The sequence below is a fragment of the Anguilla anguilla genome, chromosome 7, assembly GCF_013347855.1.
Source record: "Anguilla anguilla isolate fAngAng1 chromosome 7, fAngAng1.pri, whole genome shotgun sequence".
Taxonomy (NCBI): Eukaryota; Metazoa; Chordata; class Actinopteri; order Anguilliformes; family Anguillidae; genus Anguilla; species Anguilla anguilla.
Genome location: NC_049207.1, coordinates 16,132,138 through 16,157,445, shown reverse-complemented (window position 1 = coordinate 16,157,445; position 25,308 = coordinate 16,132,138). Strand labels below are relative to the sequence as shown.

The following is a 25,308-nucleotide window of genomic DNA, read 5'->3' as shown; positions in this document are numbered from 1 at the left end:
AATGACTGAAATGATCATGAGAGAATTTGTGGAATTAAGGGTGTAGTTATCAGTCATTAATTTTATACTTTATTTTAAATTGAGCTTTATTCTGTCCGAGTGAGATGGAGTGTCAGCCTGAAACAGATGATAAAATATTAAAATGTTCTATAGAAACAGGATACAAATGTGAAGCAAAAACACAGAAAAAAATTGTCTATCTGCATATATCAAGAATTTTCTTGGCATGGCTCATATAATTTATAATATCTCCTATTCACTCAGGTGATAGATGACCAAAACAACATGTTTGCAATATATTGTAAATATATTTTGTTGTATTTGAAATTTAAGGACCTTTTTACATTTGACCAATAGAATCTGATAATGTTTAGGTAAATAGAAAAAGCATTTGATTCGTACGGAGTCCAAGCATATTGTAGGTAGTTACCTAAAATCTACCAGTGTACAACAAATTGTATGTACAGTATGAATGATGCAGATGGTTATATCTTTATTGTTATTATTATTATTATTATTATTATATGTAATAATAATAGTAGTAGTAGTAGTAGTAGTAATAATATTTATTGTTATTATTATTATTGTTGTTATTGTTATTACTATTGTTATGTTGTTTTTTTAATGCATTTTTGTTTAGAAGAAAAGGGATTTCTGGAGATTGAGGAGAAAAACAAGTACCCAGATATTTTAATAGATTTTCCAAAATCCTTTTAGGCAGTATTGTGGTGTCATAAGCTATATCTTCACTGTGGAAGTCAAATTTGGACAGAATATCAGCAATCAACAGAATTACTTTTGGAATTATTAATTCAATTCTTCTTCTTAACAATGATAATAGCACTGACATTACTGCTAAAATACTTATTATATTATCGTCATAATATTAGAATTTCCTTGAATGTTTTTTAAGTGTTTCTGAGCTGTTCCTTGTTACAGTTTGGATCCAGGTGTAAGTGACAGAGGAAAGCCTGTCTGCATTGGGAGGAAAGGATTCTTTGGAGAAGTTGACAGATTCCTTTAGGCCGGCTGGGGAGAGGAAGGGGAGGGAGGCTTCTCTAGGCAGGCGATTGGTGTGGCACTTTAACACTCAGCCATTTGTGGGACTTTAACACTCGGCCATTTGTCTCTCTCCATTTAAATGGTGGAGTGTCGGTTGAACGCTGGTATTATTGACCTGTTCTCGGTGGCCTGAGCTCTGATGGAGACAGGACTCTGTCATCTCCTTCTCTCTCAGTGCATTTCTCAGTGTGTCAGTCACTGTGCCCATTCACAGCAGACTGGCCCATTGTCTGGGCCATATTGTTAGTCCTCAGAATGGGTTGATAACCGTGTCTCCATGTTTGAAAAAAGAGAGAAAGAAGAATACCAGAGGAGAATGCTAAGTTTCCCCCTCCCCTCCAACACTCCCCCTCCTCTCTGCGCAATCTAGACCTCCCAAGGGTTGTCATCTGACCGTGCTGACCAATAAGGTGGCAGCACAGTTGTTTTGAGTTGTTTTTGGGCTGGAATGCCGGAAGGCTGAAGTTTAAATGAGAAGTTCTATTCTTCCCTGGGGTCTTTCAGGGTCCTGTCTGAGCCTCGCAAATGTCTCTCAACAAAGGTCCTTTTTCTTTACGCCCGGTATCTTCTGAGAATGAGAAGAAATGGGAAGTCACATGACAGCTGAACAAGGTTCAAGGGTCAGGCCAGGTTTCCATCATCTCTTGGAAAATGAAAAAAACCTTAATAATAGGGGCAGAGGAGCAGTTATGATTTTGATTTTTCGTGATAGAAACAGAGGAAGAGTTTTGTTGAGTGTCTGTGCCGATTTCAACCAAGTAACAGGCAGCTTGCTCAATATTTATAAGGTGTTGCTATAGAAAAAAGTCAGACTTTTTCTTGTGTTTGAGGTTTGGAAAGACTCTGTCCCCTCTCCCAGAGACACAATCACTGCTCTGTCTGTCAGAAGCTGGAAGGAAAGCTTGCACAGGAAGAGGAGGAGCTGATATAAGTCAGGTGGTGTGTATGAGAGTGCAGACGTGCATGCAGCGTAGAACAGCTGTGGTCAGAACAGGCAGCTCTGAATGACCCTCTGTTACAGACGTGCGTGTGTGTGTGCGTGTGTTTGTGTGTGTGTATGTGTGCACGCACCCGTGCTCGCAATATTAGTATGTGTGTGTGTGTGCTTGCATGTGTACGTGTGTGTGTATGTGCGTGTGTGCATGTGGAACGGAATCATTGAGTTTTTACAGGTCCTGTTTCTCTAGAACACTACCTTCAGTGTAACTTTTATATGGTGGGTAATGTAGGCTCCGTGTGTGGGTAGATTAGAGGCTGGGTTTTATGGATTACTGAACAAATGGAGCCTAAATCTGTGCATCATAATGAAAAGCAGCATTCATCTGTCAATAAGCATTTCTGTATTATTTTATAAACACGTCTGGGAAGAACTCAGAGGGGTGTTTGGATTTAGTTTCTGAATGTATGGCTGAAAGTCCATCTTCCAGATTCCCCTCACGAGAGCAGAGCACTCTTTCAGGGTGCACTCTTAAGAGCGGCACTCTCTAACGCTGGACTGATGCACTTTTTTCTCCAGATTTCTTTTTTTTAATAGAAACATGGAAGCTCTCCAACGTAAAATGTCACTGAAAATCACAGCACTGTGACTCAGTCTAAAGAAATAAATAATGATAACAAAAACAAGACAGGGAACTCTACAGACTGGGAACTCTACAGACTGCAGATGAAGTGATGACTAAAACCCTGGCAACACAAGGGAGCTGCTGGTTTTTTCTTTTTTTTGGGGGGGGGGGGGGCTCTTTTTCTTGAGGCACTGTGAGCTGGCTCATGCCCTCTGTCTTACCCACCAGTACATTTGACCACATCTTTTGCTACAGGATTGTGTGTGTTTGGTGTGTGTGGGTTGTGTGTGTTTATGTGGGTGTTCATTGGTGTGTGTGTTTGTGTGTAGGTGCCAGGTAATGCACATACAGTACAGATGTGTGCTTGTTTTCAAATGTTTGTTTGTGTGCTTGTGAGAGTTTGAATGGTTGGGGGAGAAATTGTTTCTGTTTTTTTAACCTGTTGGCAGGGTCAAAGTTCTGTTGGTCCCCAATTTCCTAAATAGCTTATTTAGCTATCCTTACATTGACTTTTTCCTTCCCTGTGTTTTGCTGTCTGCTTGTGTCAGTACTGCCTGTTGTCCTGTGCTGACTGTCCTCATGCTTCTGCACTCTTGCCTGTGCTCTGTCCTCTTGTCTGTATGTTACCATAGTCCATACCATATTAAGACACAGCTGTTGTATTTTTGTTTTTTGCATTTGTGCTTCATGTAAAACACTTAAAAGCGGATAACAGTCATCTAGGAAGTATGTGAAGTATAACCCCCTCAACTTCCTTAAACAGAGAGAGAGAGATATAAAGTAAGTAAGTAAGAAAGAAAGAAAGAAAGAAAGGACTATACAGTGCAGTCATGATATCATGAGTCTATTTGCCTTAATGATTCCTCAGCAGGTCATATGTATGTAAATGCTGAGGTTTTTGTTTTCAGGCACAGGACCTGGAGCTGGTAGAGTGAATGAACGCGTTCCGTACAACTCAGTCAGCAGAGTAGATAAAGCTTTAAAAGGCCGATAAAGGCGTAATAAAACTGCACAATATCTGCTAACTGCAAATTTTCAATGTACCAAATGATCAGTGTGAAAGCAGACTCAGTCAGTTAAGCGTGTGGTGAGTGATAATTGGTGCTGAAAAGGCTCTGAGGGGCAGTGTTTGCCGTTTTAACGTATCTGCTCGCTCAGTCTTCGTGCAACAAGTATTTTCCCCTGTGTTTATGAATAATTTGTGTGATTTCATGGTTCTCTCGGCTGTGGCCTCTGCAGATATAATGGTGTGCATTCGCGATCTCTTGGTTTCCTCAGCACTATTCCTTACAGATAGAATAGTGTGCATTCCTGATCTAGTTGTTAACTCAGCACTATTCCTTACAGATAGAATAGTGAGTATGTGAGATATAGTGGTTACCTCTGCTATATTCTTTACAGACGTAACAGTGCATATTTGTTTCGCGCAGACATGTTCTCTTTTCTATGCTACTGTCCATGTACAAGATGGGCAGTTCACAAACTTAATCTCATTTAAGAGACTCCTTTGGGCTCATTAGATCTCGACTGTGACTGTTGCGCTCCATCTGTTTGTAACATTTTTTCTTTTAGTGTGTACTTCCCAAATTGTCTCTTCGCTTAGTTTTTAGTTTCAGTGATTGTGTACCTGCCAGTGTGTCACACTGTATGTACTTTAGGTATCAATTAGTGTCAAATAAGTGTTCCAGTTAATGTGTTTATGAGTGCGCAATGTGTCTTTATGTTAGTGTCCACCAGAATTTTATGTGTGTCGCTGTGTGTCTTTGCCATTGTTTACCATTTTTTGTGTTTCTCAGTATTTTTTCCCTGTCCTCAACATGAAGCGTGTTTCTGTGTGTTTCCATCATTGTATAACATGCTTCTATGCCTCTCTGTCAATGTATAGTATGTTTCTGTAAGAATTCCCTCAAAGAATCTCTAGAGAAAGCTAACTGGGTTTGTTTCATTAAATATGAAAATGTGTGTTTAACACAGCTGATGGCGATTAGGTAAATCACTCTGATTCTGTACTTAAACTCTTCTCAGAATTTAATGGACACCATTACTGACTTAACAAAAATGTACATAACTAACATCAGAGGGTATTTAAGTAACAGTTTATAATCATGAAAGCACATGGCGTAAGTACAGCTTTAATCTGAGCTTAATGTTTGGGCACAGGGTGTGATGAATCCCTGAACTAGTGTACTGTGTGAGCTCAGAGTGCGTTTTGCACTCTGGGAGTTTAGAGTACTGTTGCACTCTGGGAGATTAATATACTATAAGGTTTAACGTGATGGTTCATGTAGTGCAAAGAGTTTTGCAATCTGGGAGTTTAGATCACCAATGAAGTGCCAGCATTTGGTACATCAGTGTTCTTTACAGTACTTCACAGTAGGTTATTGGACTGTTCCATGCTGTGGCCTTAGAACACTGTTGCACTCTGGGAGTTTACTCTTACAGCTCGGAAGCTACTCTTGTATGTTGAGTGTTCATAGCATTGTTGTAGCGTGTGAGTTTGGAGCGCTGTTGCATTTGGGAATTGTACTGCATGGTGTTGCGGTGGAGGGAGGGTAGCTTGGCAGACGTGCCTTTATTACTGCCATAGTAGGACGGAGTGAAATTATGCTAATGGTTGCTAATTATGACCTTGGAGACACTCCTTGCTGCCAGTTTATCTGCTTAATAAAAGCCTTCTTTTAATCCACACATCAGTACAGGCTTTAGAGGTTTTATGCAGGCTCTCCACCAACACGGGTCTGCCAACTTTGAATGAAATGCCTGCTATAACCTGGTCACCTGGGGAGCTGAATTGTACAGTAATTATACTTCAAAGGATTGGAGGAAAATAGACATTTTATTGCTCTAAAGGAGCTGTGAAAATCCTCCATCAGCAAGCCAAACAGGGGGCATGGGCTACGGAGCATGGGGCAAATATACAGTATATACCCACACATGTATACATTCAAATGTAAGCCAGGGATTTGAACCTGCAACCTTTGGATTAGATATGCAGTGCAGTAATCACTGTGGCACACAAATGTATTTGTATCCTTCAAATGTGAAGGAATGAATTACCATGTATTTACCTTCACTGATGTTATACAACAGACAATAAATGCATTCTGTAAGGGAACCCTCAGAGGCCAAGATCGGCCAGCCAAGGTAAAGAACAATAATGTGTGTGTGCTTTGCTATCACAAGGCAAATGCAATGTCAGCAGTGTAGCCACCCTTGCCCCCCTAACAAAAAGAAAAAAACTCCTGACCAAACCCGGTCCTCCTAATCAAGTAATTATTTTTTTAAATAAACTGATGTGAAGGTTGCCTTCATGTCAAGAAAGACCCTTGTATATGCTCAGTGCTCCGCAAGGGCAACTAAAATGTGGCAGGACGCGTTAGTGTTTGCTTCTTTGGTTTCCGGAGTTCCACCTGTGTCTCTGTCAGCCCCTGCTCAAGTTTACCTCTGATAGATGCATATTACCTAGATGGAGTGTAAACACTAGGTTCAAGGCTGAACATGGTAAAGTTATAACAGTGCTCCAGAAAAGGCAGAGAATCCAGTTATTGTTGAAACATAGCTTTTAAAAAATTCTCTCTAGAAATATCTGGTTCATCAAGTAAATTCCTCGCGTGGAATCTATATGCTTACCCTGACAATAGAGTATGTATGCATGGAATTTGTTATTATCTGTGTGTTCAGTTATGGAGTAATATACATCGTGGCAGGTCCACTCTTTAGATTATACCCTGTGTAAGAATTATTCTCTCTGATAATAATAATAATAATAATAATAATAATAATAATGTTGTTGTTTTATTATTATTTTTTATTATTATTATCATTCTTCTTCTTATTATTATTATTATTATTATTATGATCATCATCATCATCAGAGAGAAAGCGTGTTCTATTCAATTCAGAAGTGACTTTTTGGCACAGAAGACTCTTCTTTCTGTGTGATATACGCTCCCTGTCACTCCTATTATTCCATCTCTCTCTGCCTCTACTCTTTCCTCTTGAGTCTCCTTCATGTGTCTATCCTACTCTTCCCCCCATCTCTACCTCTACTGCTCTCTTCCTGAGAGTGCGCGTTTCCAGAATGTCTCCCTTTCTCTCTTTTCCAGGATGTCTTCCAAGCGACCAGCCTCTCCATATGGGGCAACAGATGGAGAGGTAGTCATGGTGACAAGCAGACAGAAATTGGAAGACGAGGAGAGTGACGGACACCCCGTCATTCACTTCCCCCTGAGCTCCAGCAGCAGCAGGCCCTCCCCCCGCTCCCTGGACAGCCCCCCAATGGTAGGACAACATCTCCTCTGCACAGCCTCTCCTCTGAACCTCAGCCTCTCTGAGCAGGGGTACATTCTGTGAATGAAAGTCACGCCGCTCCAAGCCATACTGTTTTTGGAGAGGTGATTATATTAGATTTGCCATCAAGACCTTAATGTTTGGGTTAGATGAATTCAAGTGGTGGTGCTGCGCATATAATAAGCAGAATGGCTACTAATCACTGAAGCCCTGTGACTGGCAGAGGTATCGGTGACTGGCAGTGACTGGCAGAAATAGCATAGCTGTGAAAAATGACATTAACACGTGAAATTTTCTCAACCCCATTAAATTTGATCTCAGTAATGAATCGCGGTGTTGTGTATATTACTACTTCATATTAATGTCAAATAAAATTACATGCAGGCCATTTCAGGTTACATATACAAATAAGGTTTTTACAAATACTGAATACAGTCACTCAGGATTTACTGTGATATATTGCTGAGCACCACATCATGATATTAGCACTCCATACAATAATGCCGCATTGATCTGAAGCTCCGGGTGGCTCTGTATGAATGATAAAATAGCAATCTATATTTTAAATGGTGGTCTATTCTTGATTCTGAAAGAGTGCTAAAAAATTCAAAATGAGTAAATGAAGGGGGCTGTCGGTTGGCTTGATCTGTAAAAACGCTGGTTGTCAGTGTTTTGCGATGAGCCCCAATGATATGGCATCCAATCCCGAACGTGTCAGCATCGACTGTGGCTGGCAGCCCCGCGGTGCGTAAATGCCCGTAGCGTCAGTCGGGGAGGGGGGGTTTCGCTCGGCAGGGCTGTCTCTGTGTCACCGCGCAGGCACGGCGTCCCGCCCGCTCCCTCGAGCGGGCTCCTCCGCGGGAATGACTCCGCAGCTCGACCGCGGTGAACGCAAGCAGCTGCTGGCAGCGCCCGCTTTGGACGGGAATGCCGCGCGCGTCTTCCCTCGTACCCAGCCGACGGGAGACCGCGCACTGGTGAGACGGGTCCGTGAGCGCTACCGCGGCTTCCAAATCGGGAGAGGAAGCCCGATGGGATGAAAACCGTAATCGAAAGCCCCTGAAATATTTCCCGAGGGGACGGTGTGAAAGAATTTGGAAGAGAAATGATACATGCCGATGGTGGAGAAAAGTATTTTGTTCAACCTGCAATATTTGTTTAGATCTCGCACATGGCGGGCAACTGTTCAGTGCCACTTGGGCTGCGAAAACCATCAAAGCGAAAAGACGGATAAATCACATTACAGGGAAATGAAAAGCGAAAAGTAAGCAACAGTTTCTGGGCTTAAAAACTTGTGAGCAGATATAATTACACACATCACAAGATTATCTGACAATCCCAAGACACTTATATGTGGATGTGGAGAGAGTTGTGTCTGTTTGGGAAGGCATTTCAACACATGAAGCCAGGTACTAAAAAAGAAGCTGAATATAGTTACAGAATGCCCCATGCTCTTAATCTCTGGGGGTGTTTTTAAAAAAAAAATTAATTAAGAACATGAACTTGATTTCTAGATTTTTAAAAATTCTATGATAGTGAAATTCATGCCCATTTACTGTACTGTGAATAAAGTAGGTCCCTAGTAATAGGGTGTATGGTGTAATTATATTGAGTGTAGTGTAGTTTTAAGGCATGTATAGTGTGGGGGCATTAAATGTGCAAATGTGCATTTGTAGTGTGTCAGTGTCTGTGGAGTTTTGTGTGAAAGTGTGTTGTCTGATGTTGTTTGACTATGTTCTGTATGGATATGTGTATTTATAAAGTGGGGATGGGGTTTGCGTGTGGATGTGTAAAGGGTTTTGTGTGGACAGGTGTCCTGTGTGAATATGTGTAATAGGTGAGCTCTGGTCACAGGGCTCACGTGGAATCACAGCTGAATGTTACAGCACTCACGGCTGACCTTTCCCCCAGACCCTTTATCTGCCTGATAAGTGAGTGCACACAGAAGGCAGACTTTGGAAACCGGTACAGCACTAAAACAAGCTGTTGATATTTCAAGGAATTAATTGTAATCTGCACGATGATCGCAGGTCTTGCAGGACACTGGAGGCCTCAGAACGTCCCTCACGAAAGCAAAGTCCCTCTCCCCTGTGCTCGTTCCCCCCTCCGTTGTAAAATGCAATGATGGAGAAAAAGAATTAGTTATTTACACTTCAGTATACTTCTATAAAATGGGAAGACCTTATGTGTTGTTGGACATAACAAGCCAAACAGCATTTTAGACCGTCAACATACATATATTTGTAGCCATTGAAAGTTTGACTGTTATACTATTTTTATATAGATTTTTAAATACAGTTATTGTTTCTATTATTTCATGGGAATAGAATAAAAGCCAAGTGTGGCTCTATCATTAGCATTTACCTAAACATTCAGAGCAAACTTGTCATGTAATATCGGATCTGGTAGTTTTTACTGGCAGGATTGAACCTATCTGTGTCCATTTATCATTTGTTTCTGCAGTTATTATGTAATCATGCAGACAATTAAGTGAAATTTAGTTTTACCCATGCAGATCACAGAGACAATATGGGCTCAAATAAACTTTAAAAATGGCCAGGGTTCAGTATGAATATGAGCATGGCATTTTACATGTATATTTGTGGTAACCACAGAGCCAACTTCAAACAGTGTAGTAGTAAATATTGAATATGAATTTCAATATTAAATGAAGTCAGTTGTATTGTATTATTTAACATTTGTATGAAAAGATAAATGTTTCATGTATCACGAATTGTAACAATAATACAGTAATATAAACAATATCATACAAATTATTATTATTATTATTATTATTATTATTATTATTATTATTATTATTGTACCATTTTGGTATCATCGTTATAAAAAGCTTTTCCAAATCTAGAAAATATTTTGCAGACTCTCAAATCTTTGAAAATTAAATGCTACTTTAATCGTCTGACTGACAAATAAAATGGGAAAGAATAAAGCCTTATATTGACATGGATGAATAAATCCTACCCATCTCGTGGAGGGGTGGATTTTGGAATGGGATGGGATGTGTAAAATGTGAAGTTTGTCAGGGCTTTAGCACCAATCCGATCCGCGCTGAGTGGCAGTAGTGTTGAGTGAGAGAGAGATTTACATGCGAGGACTCCGAGGGGCTTTGTCACGGCAATTGTACAAAGTGATACACAGTGTAAATCGACTCCGCGTGTCCCTGGGTAGCGGCTGGTTTACAGGCGCTAGCGAGAGGAGATTACTGCTTTATCTTGTCATACTAAATTAACACGGCAGCGCACGCTTAAACAGGGCTGACCTCTTCATCTGCCGACACCGCAGCGCGAGAAGAAAGAGAGTGAGATTTAAAACCCTCTCCTCCGTCCGCGCGCGTGTTTTGCGTGCGCTAGAAGGGCAGTGAGAGCTCCCTGTCCCCTGAGTTTTACAGTAAAAAACGGAAGCTTTTACAGATAAAAGGTGGGAAGGGTTTTACTTGCAGGTGATAATAACTAGGTGATAATTAATCCCTTTTGTATGTTTAATGAGCGGAGCGTTCCAGGGAGGAATCCTTGGTGAGAGCTTACTTGTCCGCCCATTCCATGTTGTTTAAGCAAGGTGCGCTCACGAGGACAAACTCCTTGACAAACTGGAATATACCTATGAGATAGCGAGATGTTACGGTTTGTAAATAACCCCGAAACTAACGGGATGTTCTTGCTTAGTTATTTTATTTCCTGTTAGGCAATGGCTATTAACAGGAAATAATTAGGAATTCAATATTGTGGGACTGAACTGAGTTTGTTGATTACCTATTTAAAGATGACTAGTAACTGAAGATATGAATGACATTTTTAGCACCAAAAATATTTTCATAAATATAAATTCAGCGAAAAAGGCTCATGCATTATGGTTATACAACGATGTATGGTTATGTATAGTAGCATGATCAGACGCATTGAAAAGGCAATAACATTTTGTATTACAGTACTATATGAATAAATGAAGTAAATAAAATTATTATTATAAAATAATAAGTATACAATTATCAATATCAAAACAAGTAATAATAATTACTATTGCTAATAGTAGGAGGATGATTATTATTCCTGCTATTATTATATGACAACAATATATATTTTTGTTGTGAATAATAACAACAACAATCATAATAATAATAATAATAGTAGTAATAATAATAATAATAATAATAATTATTATTATTATTATTATTATTATTATTATTATTATTATTATAGAACAATATGTGTTAGGGTTTCCATGCCAGTTACTTTTGCATACTATGTAGTTGATCAATAAAATCATGGAACATTTATAGAAGTTTATGAAAAGATTGCATTCCATAAAATATTTACTTGGTTTCCGAACAGCAGAAATTTTCCTCAGTCTGAGTACCATTTAAGCCAGCAGTGAAGTGTGTTGATGCTGTTTTGTTTTTCATTTGAGCTGTAAACCTGCAAGCTACAGGTAAGGTTATTATGGGTGACAGTATTTAGCTGGAACCTGTGTTAAAGGCCTTTATTGTGTTTCAGCGTGTTCTCTCTGTGTCTGACTTCACAGTCCAGCAGCCCTACTGGGAATGCTGGGATATCTTGGTCTCCTCAGAATCACAAATGACAAGCTGCTCTTTAGCCTCTACTCAAACACTGGCACAGTACCCACACTCCCAGACAACTGCGCATGCAAATACGCACGCGCACACACTCACGCACATACACACACACACACACACACAGAGTCCGGCTGGCTTACTCATGCATGCACATGAACAGGAGGATTTGTTGTCCCAGGGTCATCAGCATGTGTGCGCATACATTTGTATGCGTGTGTATGCGTGCATGTGTGCGCGCTTGTGTGTGTATTTATGTGAGAGGCAGAAAGACAGTGAGAGTATAAATGCGTGTGATCTGTGTTCATATGTTATCGGATGCCCCTCAGGTTTATGAATAGTGGAGTTTAGTTGCTCTCCCTGACACGTTAGAAGGCAGGGTTCTGAAACACTGCCTGTGTGCTGCCTGAAATGATAAAATAGAAGCGTAAAGGCTGAGAGCAAGTGCTGGCCACATTTTTGAATGTCTGTTCCACCCATCCCCTCATCATACTCTGTCTGCAGGATAGCTGGGTGTTTATCCTGTGGTCGCTGGGAGATGAGGGAATAAAAGAGAGGAGGAACACGAGCAGTGGCATCTGTTTTGGCTGAAGGAAGAAACAGCATTTAGATTTGATTAGATTTTCTGGCAACTGTGAAGTGTGTTTAAATATGCTCCTGTCACAGATGAGCTTAAAAAGACAAAAGTTGTTTAATTCAGTTCCCGTGCTGAAGCAGTAAAGGGATAAAGGGAGGCAATAGGAGAGCAGTTTGTTACAGTCGTTTGGAAGAGAATTGACATCTGCAAACTAAAAGCAGAACCGCCTACACCAGCCGGATTGCAGATCAAATGCATATAAATACATATATTCAAACAAACACGCACACGCACACACACACACACACGCACGCATACACACACACACAGAAATGTAAAATACAATTACTCTTACACAGTTATGCATTGGCATATACTCACATACAGACACGCGCACACACCCACGCCAACACACAAATGTAGAACACAGTCATTCATACACACTTGTAAAGAGCCCTATACATGCACACACAAACACACACACACACACACACACACTCACAAATATGCATATGCACTCAGTTATATGCAAAAACATGCAAAATAACACCTTTTTCCTTTTTTTATTAGTTTCAATGAGACGCAAGTTTTCTTGTCATACATGTTTGGGTCCATCCCCAGCTGTACTGGCACAACTGCAGCATTCTGATGGTTCCTAGTCAGTAGTTTCAGAGGCATCATAAGGGGTTGTTTGGAATATAATAGTGATAAATGCTCTGTTAATGTTTCACTGATTCGGTTTGGGTTCTTTCACTGAGTTACTTCCAAGATTTAAGTCCCATCTCCCTCTTCCTTCTCATCTTCTGTGACTCCCCTCCCTCCCTCCCCAGTTTAATTCTGAAGTCTGTCTGAAAAAGAATGTAATGCGTGAAAGCTAGATCCGGAAATGGGAATCTTGGCATTTTAATCCAACCAAACATGTCATTAATCAAAGATCCCCTCTTTAAAGAACCATGCTGTTTTAATTCTTCTGGAGTGAGGAAGGACCTTTGTTTACAACCTTTTGCTGATGACATTTGTAGTCCATGAGTAGAGAGAGGGGTTATTTTTTTCTCCCCTTTTCTCATTTTTTTTGTTTGTGTTTTCTGGACATTTTTTTCTTCTTTAAATAAATAGTGCTTCTTTTTCTAAGTAGGCTAGGGATTAAATAAATTGGATGTGACAGGTGTGACTTGGTGTTTAAAATGCATGCCAGACTAATGTGGGGAGAGTCAGAGCTGCCACTCTCCTCTTTTCTCTCCCTCTGGTTTTAAATTGTGACGTGTCAGTGTTGCATATTTTCTGGGTTTGAACTGAGTTGTCCCTCTTACATTTTGGTGTAGCATATTGTCTGGTTTTAAATTGTGCCTCGTCCCACTGGAACATGAGTTTTTATGTACTTTCAGTGTGGTTTATGGTTATCTTGTCCCCTTTGCTTGTGAGAACCATTCTCTCCCCTGTGACGATGTTTCTGCTGCAGTCCAGCACAAGCTAACCAAATTCAGATGAAAGAACAGATAAACAGAACAGCACAGCACTGACAGATCTGTGGTGCTTATGCTTGTAAATCATTGAAAAGACTGCAATTTATTTACTTCAGCCACTTTGTCAAATGTACTACATTAAAATTGCGTAGTGCGTCTGGTTCCCAGGTGAAATTGTTCAGTTTTCCATTATGAAGGTTGCGGAGATCCTGTAAAACTGAGAAAAACTGGTGAAATTTAGAAAAATATGAAAAGGAGTATTAGTGTGCACTGGAAAACTATTAGAAATCACATGTATCCAGTTCAGCTGGGGAATAAGTGAAAAACCATGTATGCTTTTCACCATAAAAATGTATTATTGCATGCTATTGACTGATACTCAACTGTTAAGGTAAAAGGTTTTTGTTATTGATGTCTACTGTGAAGAGGCAACCTTAGCCAGAAAAAGTACTTGGTCCTAACCAGGCAAAAACATTGGCTTCCCATCACAACATGCTATGTTCAGAGTGAATCTGATCATATACCTCAGTAATATGAAGGAGTAGTCTTCATAATCTGATGTGTATTGGTACTAGTGAAGACTGCTAGATTTGCACTTGCCTAAGATCCTAGTAAAAATGGCAGATGCATATTGGCAGTTTATTGGAATTTATTGAACAACACACTGTTTAGAACAGAGGAAAGTGACAACACCATATACAGTTTTTCACTGAATAAAGTTAATTGTGTCAGTGGAAGAATGAACATCACGAGGACCTCCGCCAATTTAAAGTCCCCGGACCATATTGCATATTTCGGGTACAAATATTGACTTGAAATGGAACATAATTTTAGGATTGGGCAAAATAGTAGTTTGGCAGTAGTTTCACACAAAACAAAAGAAAGGATTCCAAGTTTGTTCTGAAATCACCCAAAAGGAGAAGTGGCCTAGGTCTGATACTGTGAAACACAAGGAATCCTTCTTAGGGACAGCTGGCTGGTTACATATATGAATGTCAGTAACTCTCTTGGCACATCTCTAGTAAAACATATTTTAAGGAAACATTTGTAATGCTCCTTTAGTTTGTTAAAAAAGGATAATAATAATAAAAAAAATTGGGCCATCTGGGAACTTGGTTGTAGCTACACAACACTCTGGGAACTAGCCTTTCACCCTACATACCACACTTCTGAATGTGTCCCACGAGTGAGATCACAGCAAAGGATTCATGGAGTTTTCAAAGCAGAGCTGGCTGTTGGAGAGGGTGGAAATTAACAGTTTTATTGACATCGTAAAACCTTTTAAACTCGTGGCTGTCATATTTTGCCTGGTTTTTCTAATTGGCATTGACAATTGAATTGTGTTTACACAAAGAAGAAACAAATTAAATAGGAAACCTTTGTATCTGTGCCTGAACCAAAGTTTTAAAGTACACATCTCCATGACTTATTACTAAATGCCTACGTCTTACTTGTGACATTTACTGAAAAATCACATTAATTATAGCGTTCCTCTCTCCTGATATATGGTAACTATAAGGTCATGATGAGAACAGCATTCATAACCCCACTCATTCCTCTCTCTCCCTGAGAAACATGATTGTAATTTGAATCAATATGAATCAATAACTGTAGCTGTTGAACTGCATGCTCAATGTCATCTTATTTAAAAAATAATGTGTTTGAGGAAATGTATTTTAATGTTATTCAAAAGAGTCCTGTTGTACGTAAACATATTAAAATCCTATGAAATATGTCACTTATGACATCCAACTAATATTATGTACAGTACTGATATTCATAATTAATATCACATAAGAAACATTCCATTTATCTCTTTAAACTGACATGGCGATCAGCTATGTTGATAGTGGGGGCCCAGCCTGTCTTGTTCAAATATTGGTCGGTCATGGCTTGTGTAATTCAACTATGTTCAGAGCTTCTTACAAACCATGAATAAAACAGTATGGACTTTAGTTAATAATCACTATCTGATCACCTCAATTAAAGTGAGATTGCCATGTAAACAACCAGGGGCTTTTTACAGAGACGTCGCAGAGGTGTAGTTACCTGCCGGATGATTGCAGCTGGTGTGTTTGCTGTTGGAAACTGTTTACATCAGAGTGGGGTTATTCCAGTGTCAAATGAAGTGGCGTTGATATGGCGTTTAACACAGTACGCTTAATCCAGTGTGTAGCACAATGGCAGCCATTTGAGTATCTCCATTTAAGCATTGATATTTTGTCACGTCTAACACACAAGGTTATTCCACTGAGTAACACATTGGGATCTACTGTAGGTCTCTCATGCTGGGGGTTATTCTAGTTTTGAGCACTCTGCTGGTTCATACAGGTACTGTGTGAGATAACGGGGCCAGATACTCTAAAGATTAACCCTGATTAGCAAAGCTGGACTATTGACCTTGCGCAAATACCTGACTTGTTTTGTAATTAAAGCTTACAGTAGATCTCCTGTGTTCTGGGAGAGAGCCAGACGAAGCATTTCTGTAGCGCTGGGTGTTGTGTTGTCACTGTCCAAGGCCAGATAAAGCTGATCAGCATTGTAGCATTTTATTGGTTGTTTATCAGATATTCTGTTCTACAGCTAGAAACTTGTTCTGAAATACTGTAGTTTATTTGTTATTCTCATGTCTTCCCCATTGGTGGCATGATTTTAACATCGGTTTAATAAATAAATATTAGCCAGGGGAAAATACACTTCAGTTGAAAAACTTGGAATTACTTTAATCCTGGGATGTCTTTCAAAGGAAAACTTGAGCTTTGGAGAGAAAAAAAAACCATTACCTCTGTTCAAAACGGTCTGAAATCTTCAGTCTTTAATGTTTTCTTCTGTGTATAATCCAAATGACTGCACACAGAAGAATCCAAAAAAGCTAATTCCAGAAAACTGAAAAGGAACTCTGCATCTTAAATTAGTTTTAGAATACTGGCTGTTGATAAAAGCACGTAAACATGAGGTAAAAAAAGAAAATAGATACTGAGGAGAACATTGGAAGTCCAGTTCCATCTCTTTGAGTTAGGAAGGGTTCCAGATCTCTTGTGACAGTATGTCTCCTCACCGCCTCTCTTATCTTCCCCTCTCCTCTCTCCTCCCCTCTCCCCAGGAGCATGAGAGCAGTAAGGGTGCTTCTCTGAGCCCCTACACCCAGCACAATTCTTCTACCTCACCCACCAAGATGGAAGATGGTGGCCGTCCAGGAAGTGAGCCAGGCTCGGCCGCAGCGCTCGGCACCCCAGAGCGGCGCAAAGGCAGCCTGGCCGACGTGGTGGACACGCTGAAGCAGCGCAAGATGGAGGAGCTTATCAAGAACGAACCAGAGGGTGGGTGCTCTACAGTCTTGCTGTCTGTGCTGTCGTACTCTCCAATGGTCTTGTCTGTGCTTTGCCTCTCTCAACTGCTTCCAGGACTGTCACTGTCTGATGTACGTACTTCCTGCCCGTGCTGTCAGTTGTCTCGCCTACTTCCTGTCTGCGCTGTCATTGTTTCTTGCACTTCCTCTGTCAAATCTCACTTTCAGCTGCTTACAGGCTATACTTTCTACCAAACCCCTCCTGTGTATTGGTTTATAATAGTTGCAGGTTTTTTCATAATTCACTATGCCTTTTTTTCAATCTTTTTACATGACTGATGTATGTAATTTTTTGAGTACAGGACCATGTTCATTGAGATAGCATGTGTTTTTGAAACTGCACATAAGATGTACCTTCTGTGCTAGAGAACTGTTTCCTAGAAGCAACTTTCATGTTAGTATTTACTCAAAGTGTCCACAATGTCAGTTGTCTGTAATGGCAGTTGATCATTGGTATTGTAAGGTCAGCAGTTTTTGTATATACGTAGCAGTAGCATCAGTATAGTCATTCATACAGTAGTGTCTAGTAATGTTAGCAGTTTCTCAGTTAGGTATGCCAGTAGCTTTTCATTAGCACCCTTAAGTTTAGTATTTTCTCTGCTGGGCCTGAAATTATTAGTAGTTTCATCATATTTTGCCTTTTGGTCACAATGAAAACGTTTGACGTGGTTCTGAGGAATTCAGGAGCCTACATTCTCAGAAGTGATCTGCTGGTTTGTGTACTGAAGCGATGGCAAAACCACCTCTTTGTTTCAGCAGGGACAGCACCAGTATCTTTGTCTGCGGTCCTTTGCATATTTATTACCTGACTCACTGTACTCGAACCATCAGCCTTTTACTGCAGGATGTGGATTGATTGATATCTGCTCCTGTGGCATCCCTCACACACTCTGTTCAATAAAGTCCCTTTTCCCTTTACAAAGGAACAGCCAACCTTTCAATGATTATCTTTCTGATTCATTTGCGGGAAAGAAAGATGGCCATATTTACTAAGGAAATATGTGTTGCAATAAAAGGTATAACAATGAATTCAGTGCACTTTCAGTCTGTGTGAAGTTAATTCACTATGAGTTACATAAAGCAGCCAATTATGCAGTTGCTCTTATGTAAATCCCAGTTTTGGGTAATGCCACGCATTCCAAAACACAAGACAGCATGTTACCTGGCCCCTATCATTTTGAACACATTCAAAAATGTAAAATGTGTTCAAAATCATCATGAATTAAAAAAATGAGTATATATGAATATTGTGTATCTATTCATATTTCTGTGTAAATGTGTGGCCTGGACTTAATCAGGATGTTCAGCACTCAGTGGAAACCATTTACGAATTTGCCCTTAGTTTTAAAGCATTCATTACAGTAATACGTATGCATTTGAATAATTACAAAAATGACAAAGGCAAATGCCTGGAAAACTGACTTGGTTTCACATTATGACTTGGTACAAAATCCCACACAATCAGTCCTTTACTTAATATGTCAGCAGCCGGTAAGAGACACACAGCAGAGGGAAAGACTGAGGCTCTGTGACGTTTTTGGCGGTAACTGGCTTTTCAGGGCCGTATGGCAAGCGTCTTGCAGGGTGTGGTGTGAGAGGCGCGAGGTGGGGGTCGAGGGGTGAGGCGTGGCGGGTGCTTTGGGTGTGCCAGGGCAGTGTTCGCTGGTGCTCGGGGGCTGACAGCAAGCAGCAATGAGACGTGGTGTGGAGAGGGAGATCCATTAGTGCAGGACACAGCAGCCTTCAGAACGGGTCATGGGCCACGCATTATCTCTCTGCTGTTTTGAACAAAGGAACCCTGTGCTAAGAGAGAGGGGGAGGGAGGGAGGAAGAGAGAGAGAGAGAGAGAGAGAGAGAGAGAGATAAAGAGAGGGGGGGACAGAGAGGCCAATAAAATGACGGAGGGAGAGAAAGAGAAAGGTATAGAGGGAGAGCATGAGAGAGAGATGAAGGGAGTGAGGCAGATGTATGGAGCTGAGCTCTTGTACCCAGATGTAAATCCTGTCCTTTCCTTTGGCCCATTGTGTGGCTGTGTACTGAAAGACCATTAGCAGAAAACGGCAGGTTGGGATGAAAGATTAATGAAGGCTTTAATCATTATGAAAGGACTCTATTATTATTTGTTTCATCCCTCCTTCCTCTTTTCACACGTCCCTGAATCCCGGCCTTCAGCCAGATCGATGACACACACTGAGACGCTCTAACACAGTAAATGTGTGTGTGATGTGAAGAGGAACTACAGAGTGATAATGGGACTGGAAACAATAACTATCTTTAGTGTGGCACTGAGGAATAGTGTATGGACATAGTACAGACCTCACTGAAGTACTGAAACACTGGCCAGGATTCAATAGAATTTGTCCTTGACTTCAAAATAAATGCAAAATATGGTTTTCAATGAAGTCACTGAATTACATATGTGAAGAAAAGAACTAGAACTAATCGTGAGTTATGTTAAAGAGAGATTGTTGACTGTATCCTCACCATTTTTTTTGATATACTGTATAATACCCACATTGAAGCATTGAGATATATTGAGATCATCGTATAGTGTAGTTATGCAGACTGTATATAATATGGGCTTCAGTATAACCTTGATTCACAATACCACAATACTTGGGGTTAAGTCAAGTTCTTATATGAGTCCAACAGGAACCATTTGTACTTTGTTAGTTTTAAGTAGGCTTTATCGTAGTTGATTTTAGATTAAACATTTTGCAGTGAAGAAGTTCTTTGTTTTCTTCGTTTTTGTGTTTGGGATTAACATTTGAAGAAATCAAAACTTTACATGTAGGAACATAGAGACCGTACGCACCAGAGTGCTGGCTGCGTCAATGTGATTTGTAGTCATGGGAAACAGTCGGGAGATGTAGAAGTTTTCATTGTAAAACAGATTGTAAATTGTAAGTTCCAAATTGCATAGTTACAATATATGGCAATGGAAATACTTCCACAAGGAATACAAAATAGCCAAAACAAATCTGGTTATGAATTGTGCTGCACTTCACCTCTTTCAGTTTCTTTTTTAAATAATTGCATTAAACAAAGTAATAGTTTTCATCACTTCAACCCACTTAACTCCAGTGCAGGTTTTTTTTTACAGAGTTGAAGTCTTTTGTTCAAAGATAGGTTTTTCAGCAACCGATCCCCACTGCGATGGCCTCCAGTCACATGCTGTTCACAAGCACTCTCTGTGCCTCTGTATTTTTTTGCCCTCTTGAATGAATGTGTGTGTCTTCGTTTATCCTCTGGGAAAGACGTACACGGATGACACAAATCTTTATTAATCCACCACCGTTGCGTCTCAGATGCACGGTGGGACAGACAAGTCATCTGTGCAATCCTCTGCCTTCATCAGGCCCCAGAATCACATTTACACATGCAGACAAGTGGGCACTTACATAAGAGACAATCAGCACTTTACATAAATATACTCCATACTTTACATGAAGGTAATTATTATGATAGTATGAATAGTATCAGCACTTTTGGTAAGGACAGTAAATACCTTGCACATAGTAGTCATGCCAGTTGAGTATATTCCACTTGTCTGCATGAAAAGTGCTGATATCTGCATCAGTGATTTATATTTCTAGAATCATATCATGTAGACAAAACAAATTTGCAGGAAATCATTATTTACCTCTCCGGTTAATACGTTTTACATTCAGCCTATTTGCACTTTGCATTCGTGAGTTTTTCTTTGCCAAGTCATGCATTCCCTTTGCCAAAGTCATGATTTCCTGGTCTCTCTCATAGACAGCTCTCAGACTGGACAGTTGCTCAGAGAAGTTGTTGATTGCGTTTCAGCCAATTTCTGCTCCCAGTAACCCAGTCCTGGGCTGCTCCACTTAGTTCTCAGATAAATGAGTAGCACTTCTCCTCAGTCGGTGCGGTGGGGAGTCGTTTATTAAACCTGCAGCCAGTGAAGATACTGGGTCACTTCGGTATGACTGTTCTCCCGTGCGTGCGCCCAGGCTGGCTGTGTGAAGCACTGCCAGGCCCCAGTCAGGAGCAGGGACATTGGGCCTGTAATAAATCTCTGCCAAACATGTCCCTAGTCAACAGGAACCATTCATCTCTCGTCTCTCAAATACACTACCCCTAATGATTCGTCTCTCATCCCCCTACTGTAAATACACACCTCACATTTACAACAATAACTACTCTATGTCTGCTTCTGTGACAGTTCATTTCATACTGTAAATAGTTGCATATTACATCTCCTTTCTTTACCAGGTTTACTCATTAACTCTACAAATATACTACGCTCTCCTCATATCCTCTTCTCCTCTTCCCTTCTTCTCCAATAACCGCTCTTCTCCTCTCCTCTCCTCTCCTCTTCTATCCACTCCTGTCCTCTGCTCTCCTGTCTGGTTGGCTGTATTTGTTTCTCTGTAGACTGTGGGCTCTTGTGTCTCAACAGTCTCAGCTAGTGACAGCTGTGTGTGGGGTCTGGAGAGGTGGAGGTTAGATGCAGAAAAGCCTTCGTGCTGGAGTGTGTGGTGTGTGTTTGTTGTTTTTGTGATAATGAGAGAGAAGCAGAGTACTGGGGTGGGGGGTTGGTTGAGGGGGAAGAGAGCACTCTCCACCATTCCCTCACCTGAGCTCAGTGGATGCTGCTGTCGACCCTGCTCGTCACAGCTGTAATACTCCTGGGTTTACCCTGTACACACACACACACACACACACACAAGCAGGCCTGCAGGCACGCAAACACATGCGCACGCACACACAGGCACACTCACACGCTCGCGCACACACAGGCACACAGACACAGACACACACAGACACACACACACACACACACACACACACACACGCACAAACACACCACTGCCACTCTAAGAGCTTCCGTATGTGGTTTAACCCAGACTCGCTTCTGAGGGCTTCTGTATCTGGGGCACAGATGTTCAGAGCCTCCAGAGGAAGAGTCAGATCTTGATTCATGGATCCGGCCAGCCCTGGTTCCTGCAGCTAAGGGGAAGCCCCACATTGCAGGCTTCACAGGGTTTTTATGGGCCGGTCCTGGCTCAGAACGAGGAGCCCTGCCACAGCAGCGGGGCTGTGCACCGGCACAGCGGTCTTTATGTGTGTCAGAGAGTCCACTATCGATCCTGTCAGAACGAATACCCTCACAGCGCTGAAGATCTCCCGCACCAGACTGCCAGACACTTCATTGATCCCAGTATGTTTAATGGATTACAGTATGTTTAATTAATGATAGTATATTTATTGGCTTATTGAATTCTCCCCCCCCAAATACGCGAGGTGCTCCTGTCTCCCAGCCTGAGGCTGTCTTGTGAGGCAATCCGCAACCAGCTGAAACCCAGTCAAGCAGATTTACACCACCAGCGTCTGCAGACAAACTGTAAAATGGGATCTCACTTTGTTGTAATCCGGGCGAGCCCTACTGCAGTAGCTGGACTGAAGAGAGTGGGACTTCAACAGGTTTCTCGTTAATGACTTCCATGCTTTTCGCACAGAAAAGTGTAGCGATTCAGGCTAGCTTCAGTCAGACAGTGCTCAGTGATTTAAGGAGGCGCTGTGGGGCAGTTCTGCTGTGAGGTCAGCAGGTCCTGCGGAGGTAAATTGTTTTGTCTGATGCCAGGTCTTTAGGTCACGCAGGAGGAGACTCAGGCCGTTAATGAAGACATCCACAGGTAACACAGGACGCGTTCTTCTACAGAGAGCACAGTTGACATGCAGGCCCTTACTTAAACAATAAGCACAGTTAATATACAAACCCCTTAATGAACAAGGAAACTGGCTGAGGAGGAGGAAGGATTGTCAAGGCAGATGAGGCCCCTGTAACTGCCCACATATGTGCAGAGGCCTCTTGGCAGGCCCAGTGTATGCACATATACATATTTGCGCCGGCATGTTCCTGTACGTTTGTGCGACATAATTCGCTAGTATGCGCGAGTGTGTTTGGCTGTGAGTTGACCAGTGACCGAGGCGGTTACGGAGGGCCAGTTGTGTTCCATTAAAAGAAAAGAATAACTTGACCGCACGCCTGGTCTTTGAAACTGCTGTCTGCTCCCCTTCCTGGCTGATCTCCGACCGCTTCTCTGAAACTGCTGTCACAGAGGCGGTGCGCGCGAGTGGCAGAGAGCGCCTGGTTCACAGCCTGAGCGTGGGAGAGCGGAGAAACCTCCATATGCGATTTGCACCATTTGGTAGTAATTAGTTTGTTGTATAATTGAACACTAAGTGCTGTGTGTTTTTGCAGGCATTGTTTGCCGTTCTTTCTCTCTCTCTCTCTCTCTCGAAGAGAAAAAGAGAAGCAGCCGCGGAGCTCGGGAGCTAAGAGAGAGAGGGGGGTTTGCGAGCGTTGAAAGGGAGCGCTTTACTACTGTGCGGAGAGAGAGATGTGTCTTACATTCAGAGAAAAAGAGGAAGCGCAGAGAGGCTAATGAGCTAGTGATGGGAAGGGAAAGGACTGTACATATCTGTATACTATATGAGAAACTTCACAGCAGATCTCTCTGTTGCATTATATATTTAATTTTAGAGATTGGTGTTACCGGAAAGATTTGACAGTAGTAAATATTTATTGTAGATGAGAAATGCAATTGTATATGCCTCTCCTACAGCACATATTTAACTTCATTTAGTGTGACTGGGCCAATTTAACTATAAATTGACTGTAAATACCAACTTGGCAATCTATGTCCCTTACAGGATAGATGTGGCTGCAGATAACTCTCTGTTGGAGCAATTTTAAGTACAGGTTTGACAGTGGAAGAAGTGGAATTTTCCTTACTTTGAGCCAGGAAGAGTGAGTTGCCAAATAAGGGTTGGAAAACCAGACATACACATACTCATTTCAGTTTCTTTCTTTCTTTGTCAACTTTTTCAGTGCATCATAGCTGGCTAAAACCTATCAAATCCTGGAGGTACAAACTCGTATCTTGGTTTTCTGATTCGATTGCGCTTGTGTTTTTTCCGTATCCTTTTGGCATGCAAAACAGCCAAAGACATGGGAAGAACCTGTGGGTTATATTGCGCTCTATTGTCCTGATGTCTGAAAGAAGTATTCAAGTCACTTTTTATTGAATTGTTTCATCTGGTTTCCAGTTTTTTTTATTCTTCTAAGACCTTGAACAAGACAATCAATGGAGATGAAAGCTTTTTTGTCTCACTCTTTTTTTTTGTCTTTCTTAAGCGATTGAACAATACTGTGCGGATGGGAAAGCGGCCCTGTTGCTTTGTGCACTACATGTGCTGAAAGGGTTTTATAAAACAGTCCTGTTGTCTTTTGCTCCGAGTGTGTGCATGGATGGGAAAATCAGGCCCATGTCTTTGTGTGCTGCGTGTGTGTAAAGTTTTATATTCACCACCCGGTGTGGCATTTATATTGCGACAAAAGCCTGAGGTCCATGAATTAGACAGATTTCCATAGCTGTGTCATTAGAACCTCCATCAGTGGGCTATCCTCGCGAATGCCCCCTACACCAGAGTTTCGAGCATTGCCCCTCTGTGCCTGCTTCAAACAGCCTCTATTTACATAAGGCTGTAGAATTTTGCCGTACTGTCATCGCGTGTGCAAATTAGTATGTTAAATAATTCTGCTGACTTCTCATGTGGGGTTGATTGCGATTAAGACACCATTTTTGTCATTAGACGCTACGTTTATATGCACACCACACACACAAACACATACACACACACACACACGCACAACGATTGCATGAGTATTTCACCTGTCTGAACTATGATTAAATGAAGACTGCTTTAGAAATTTCAACTGAATCATAATCCATATGCTAATTTGCTCAATCCGCCCCTATCAATTAACTTGTAAAATTTATTTTGAATGTATACAGGCATTTTTAAGTTAATGCTAAGTAATAAAATGGAATGATTCATGAATATGTATCATATTTTAAACCTTTGTACTATTCATATAAAAATTACATTTATAATGCTATTTCTGCCTTTTAACTTCAGCACTAACTGTGCATGTGCTTAGCTCCTGTATCCCACTTATTTTGTTTCAGCAAAAGATTTATGATACCATGATGGCTTACAATGAGCACAGAGTCACCAGGAACCTCTCATTACGCTTACAGCATACAAACACTTCGACAAGTACATGCACACACATATTAGCACACTCATACATACTCTCATATGCACTCACATGCACTCTTTCAAATGCAATTCACGCTCCCTTACGGTGGCATGGAAACACAAATGCACACAGGCGTTCACAAACTCACAAATTCTAATGCATTTGTGTGACCTACAAGCATACCCTCTCGCATGTGCTCAAACACTTTCTGACACAAACAGTAATCCATTTTTCACTGTACTAACACTCTCATTCATTCACTCGCTCTCCCGCATATTTGCACACGCACGCTCAGTAAAAAGGGAGAGAATGGGGGAGGGGGAGCCGGAGGGGGTTTTGG

General features: G+C 41.1%; 1 protein-coding gene across 8 annotated transcripts in view; it reads left to right on the top strand.

Moving 5' to 3' along the window:
* sox5 (SRY-box transcription factor 5) overlaps positions 1-25,308 on the top strand; it is a 169,696-nt gene that overhangs the window by 90,610 nt on the left and 53,778 nt on the right. For all 8 annotated transcript variants that reach the window (XM_035427275.1, XM_035427273.1, XM_035427274.1 and 5 more), the window contains 2 exons: positions 6,731-6,905; positions 16,646-16,862. In XM_035427275.1, coding sequence (XP_035283166.1) covers positions 6,731-6,905; positions 16,646-16,862 — 392 coding nt within the window. The remainder of the gene's footprint in view (positions 1-6,730; positions 6,906-16,645; positions 16,863-25,308) is intronic.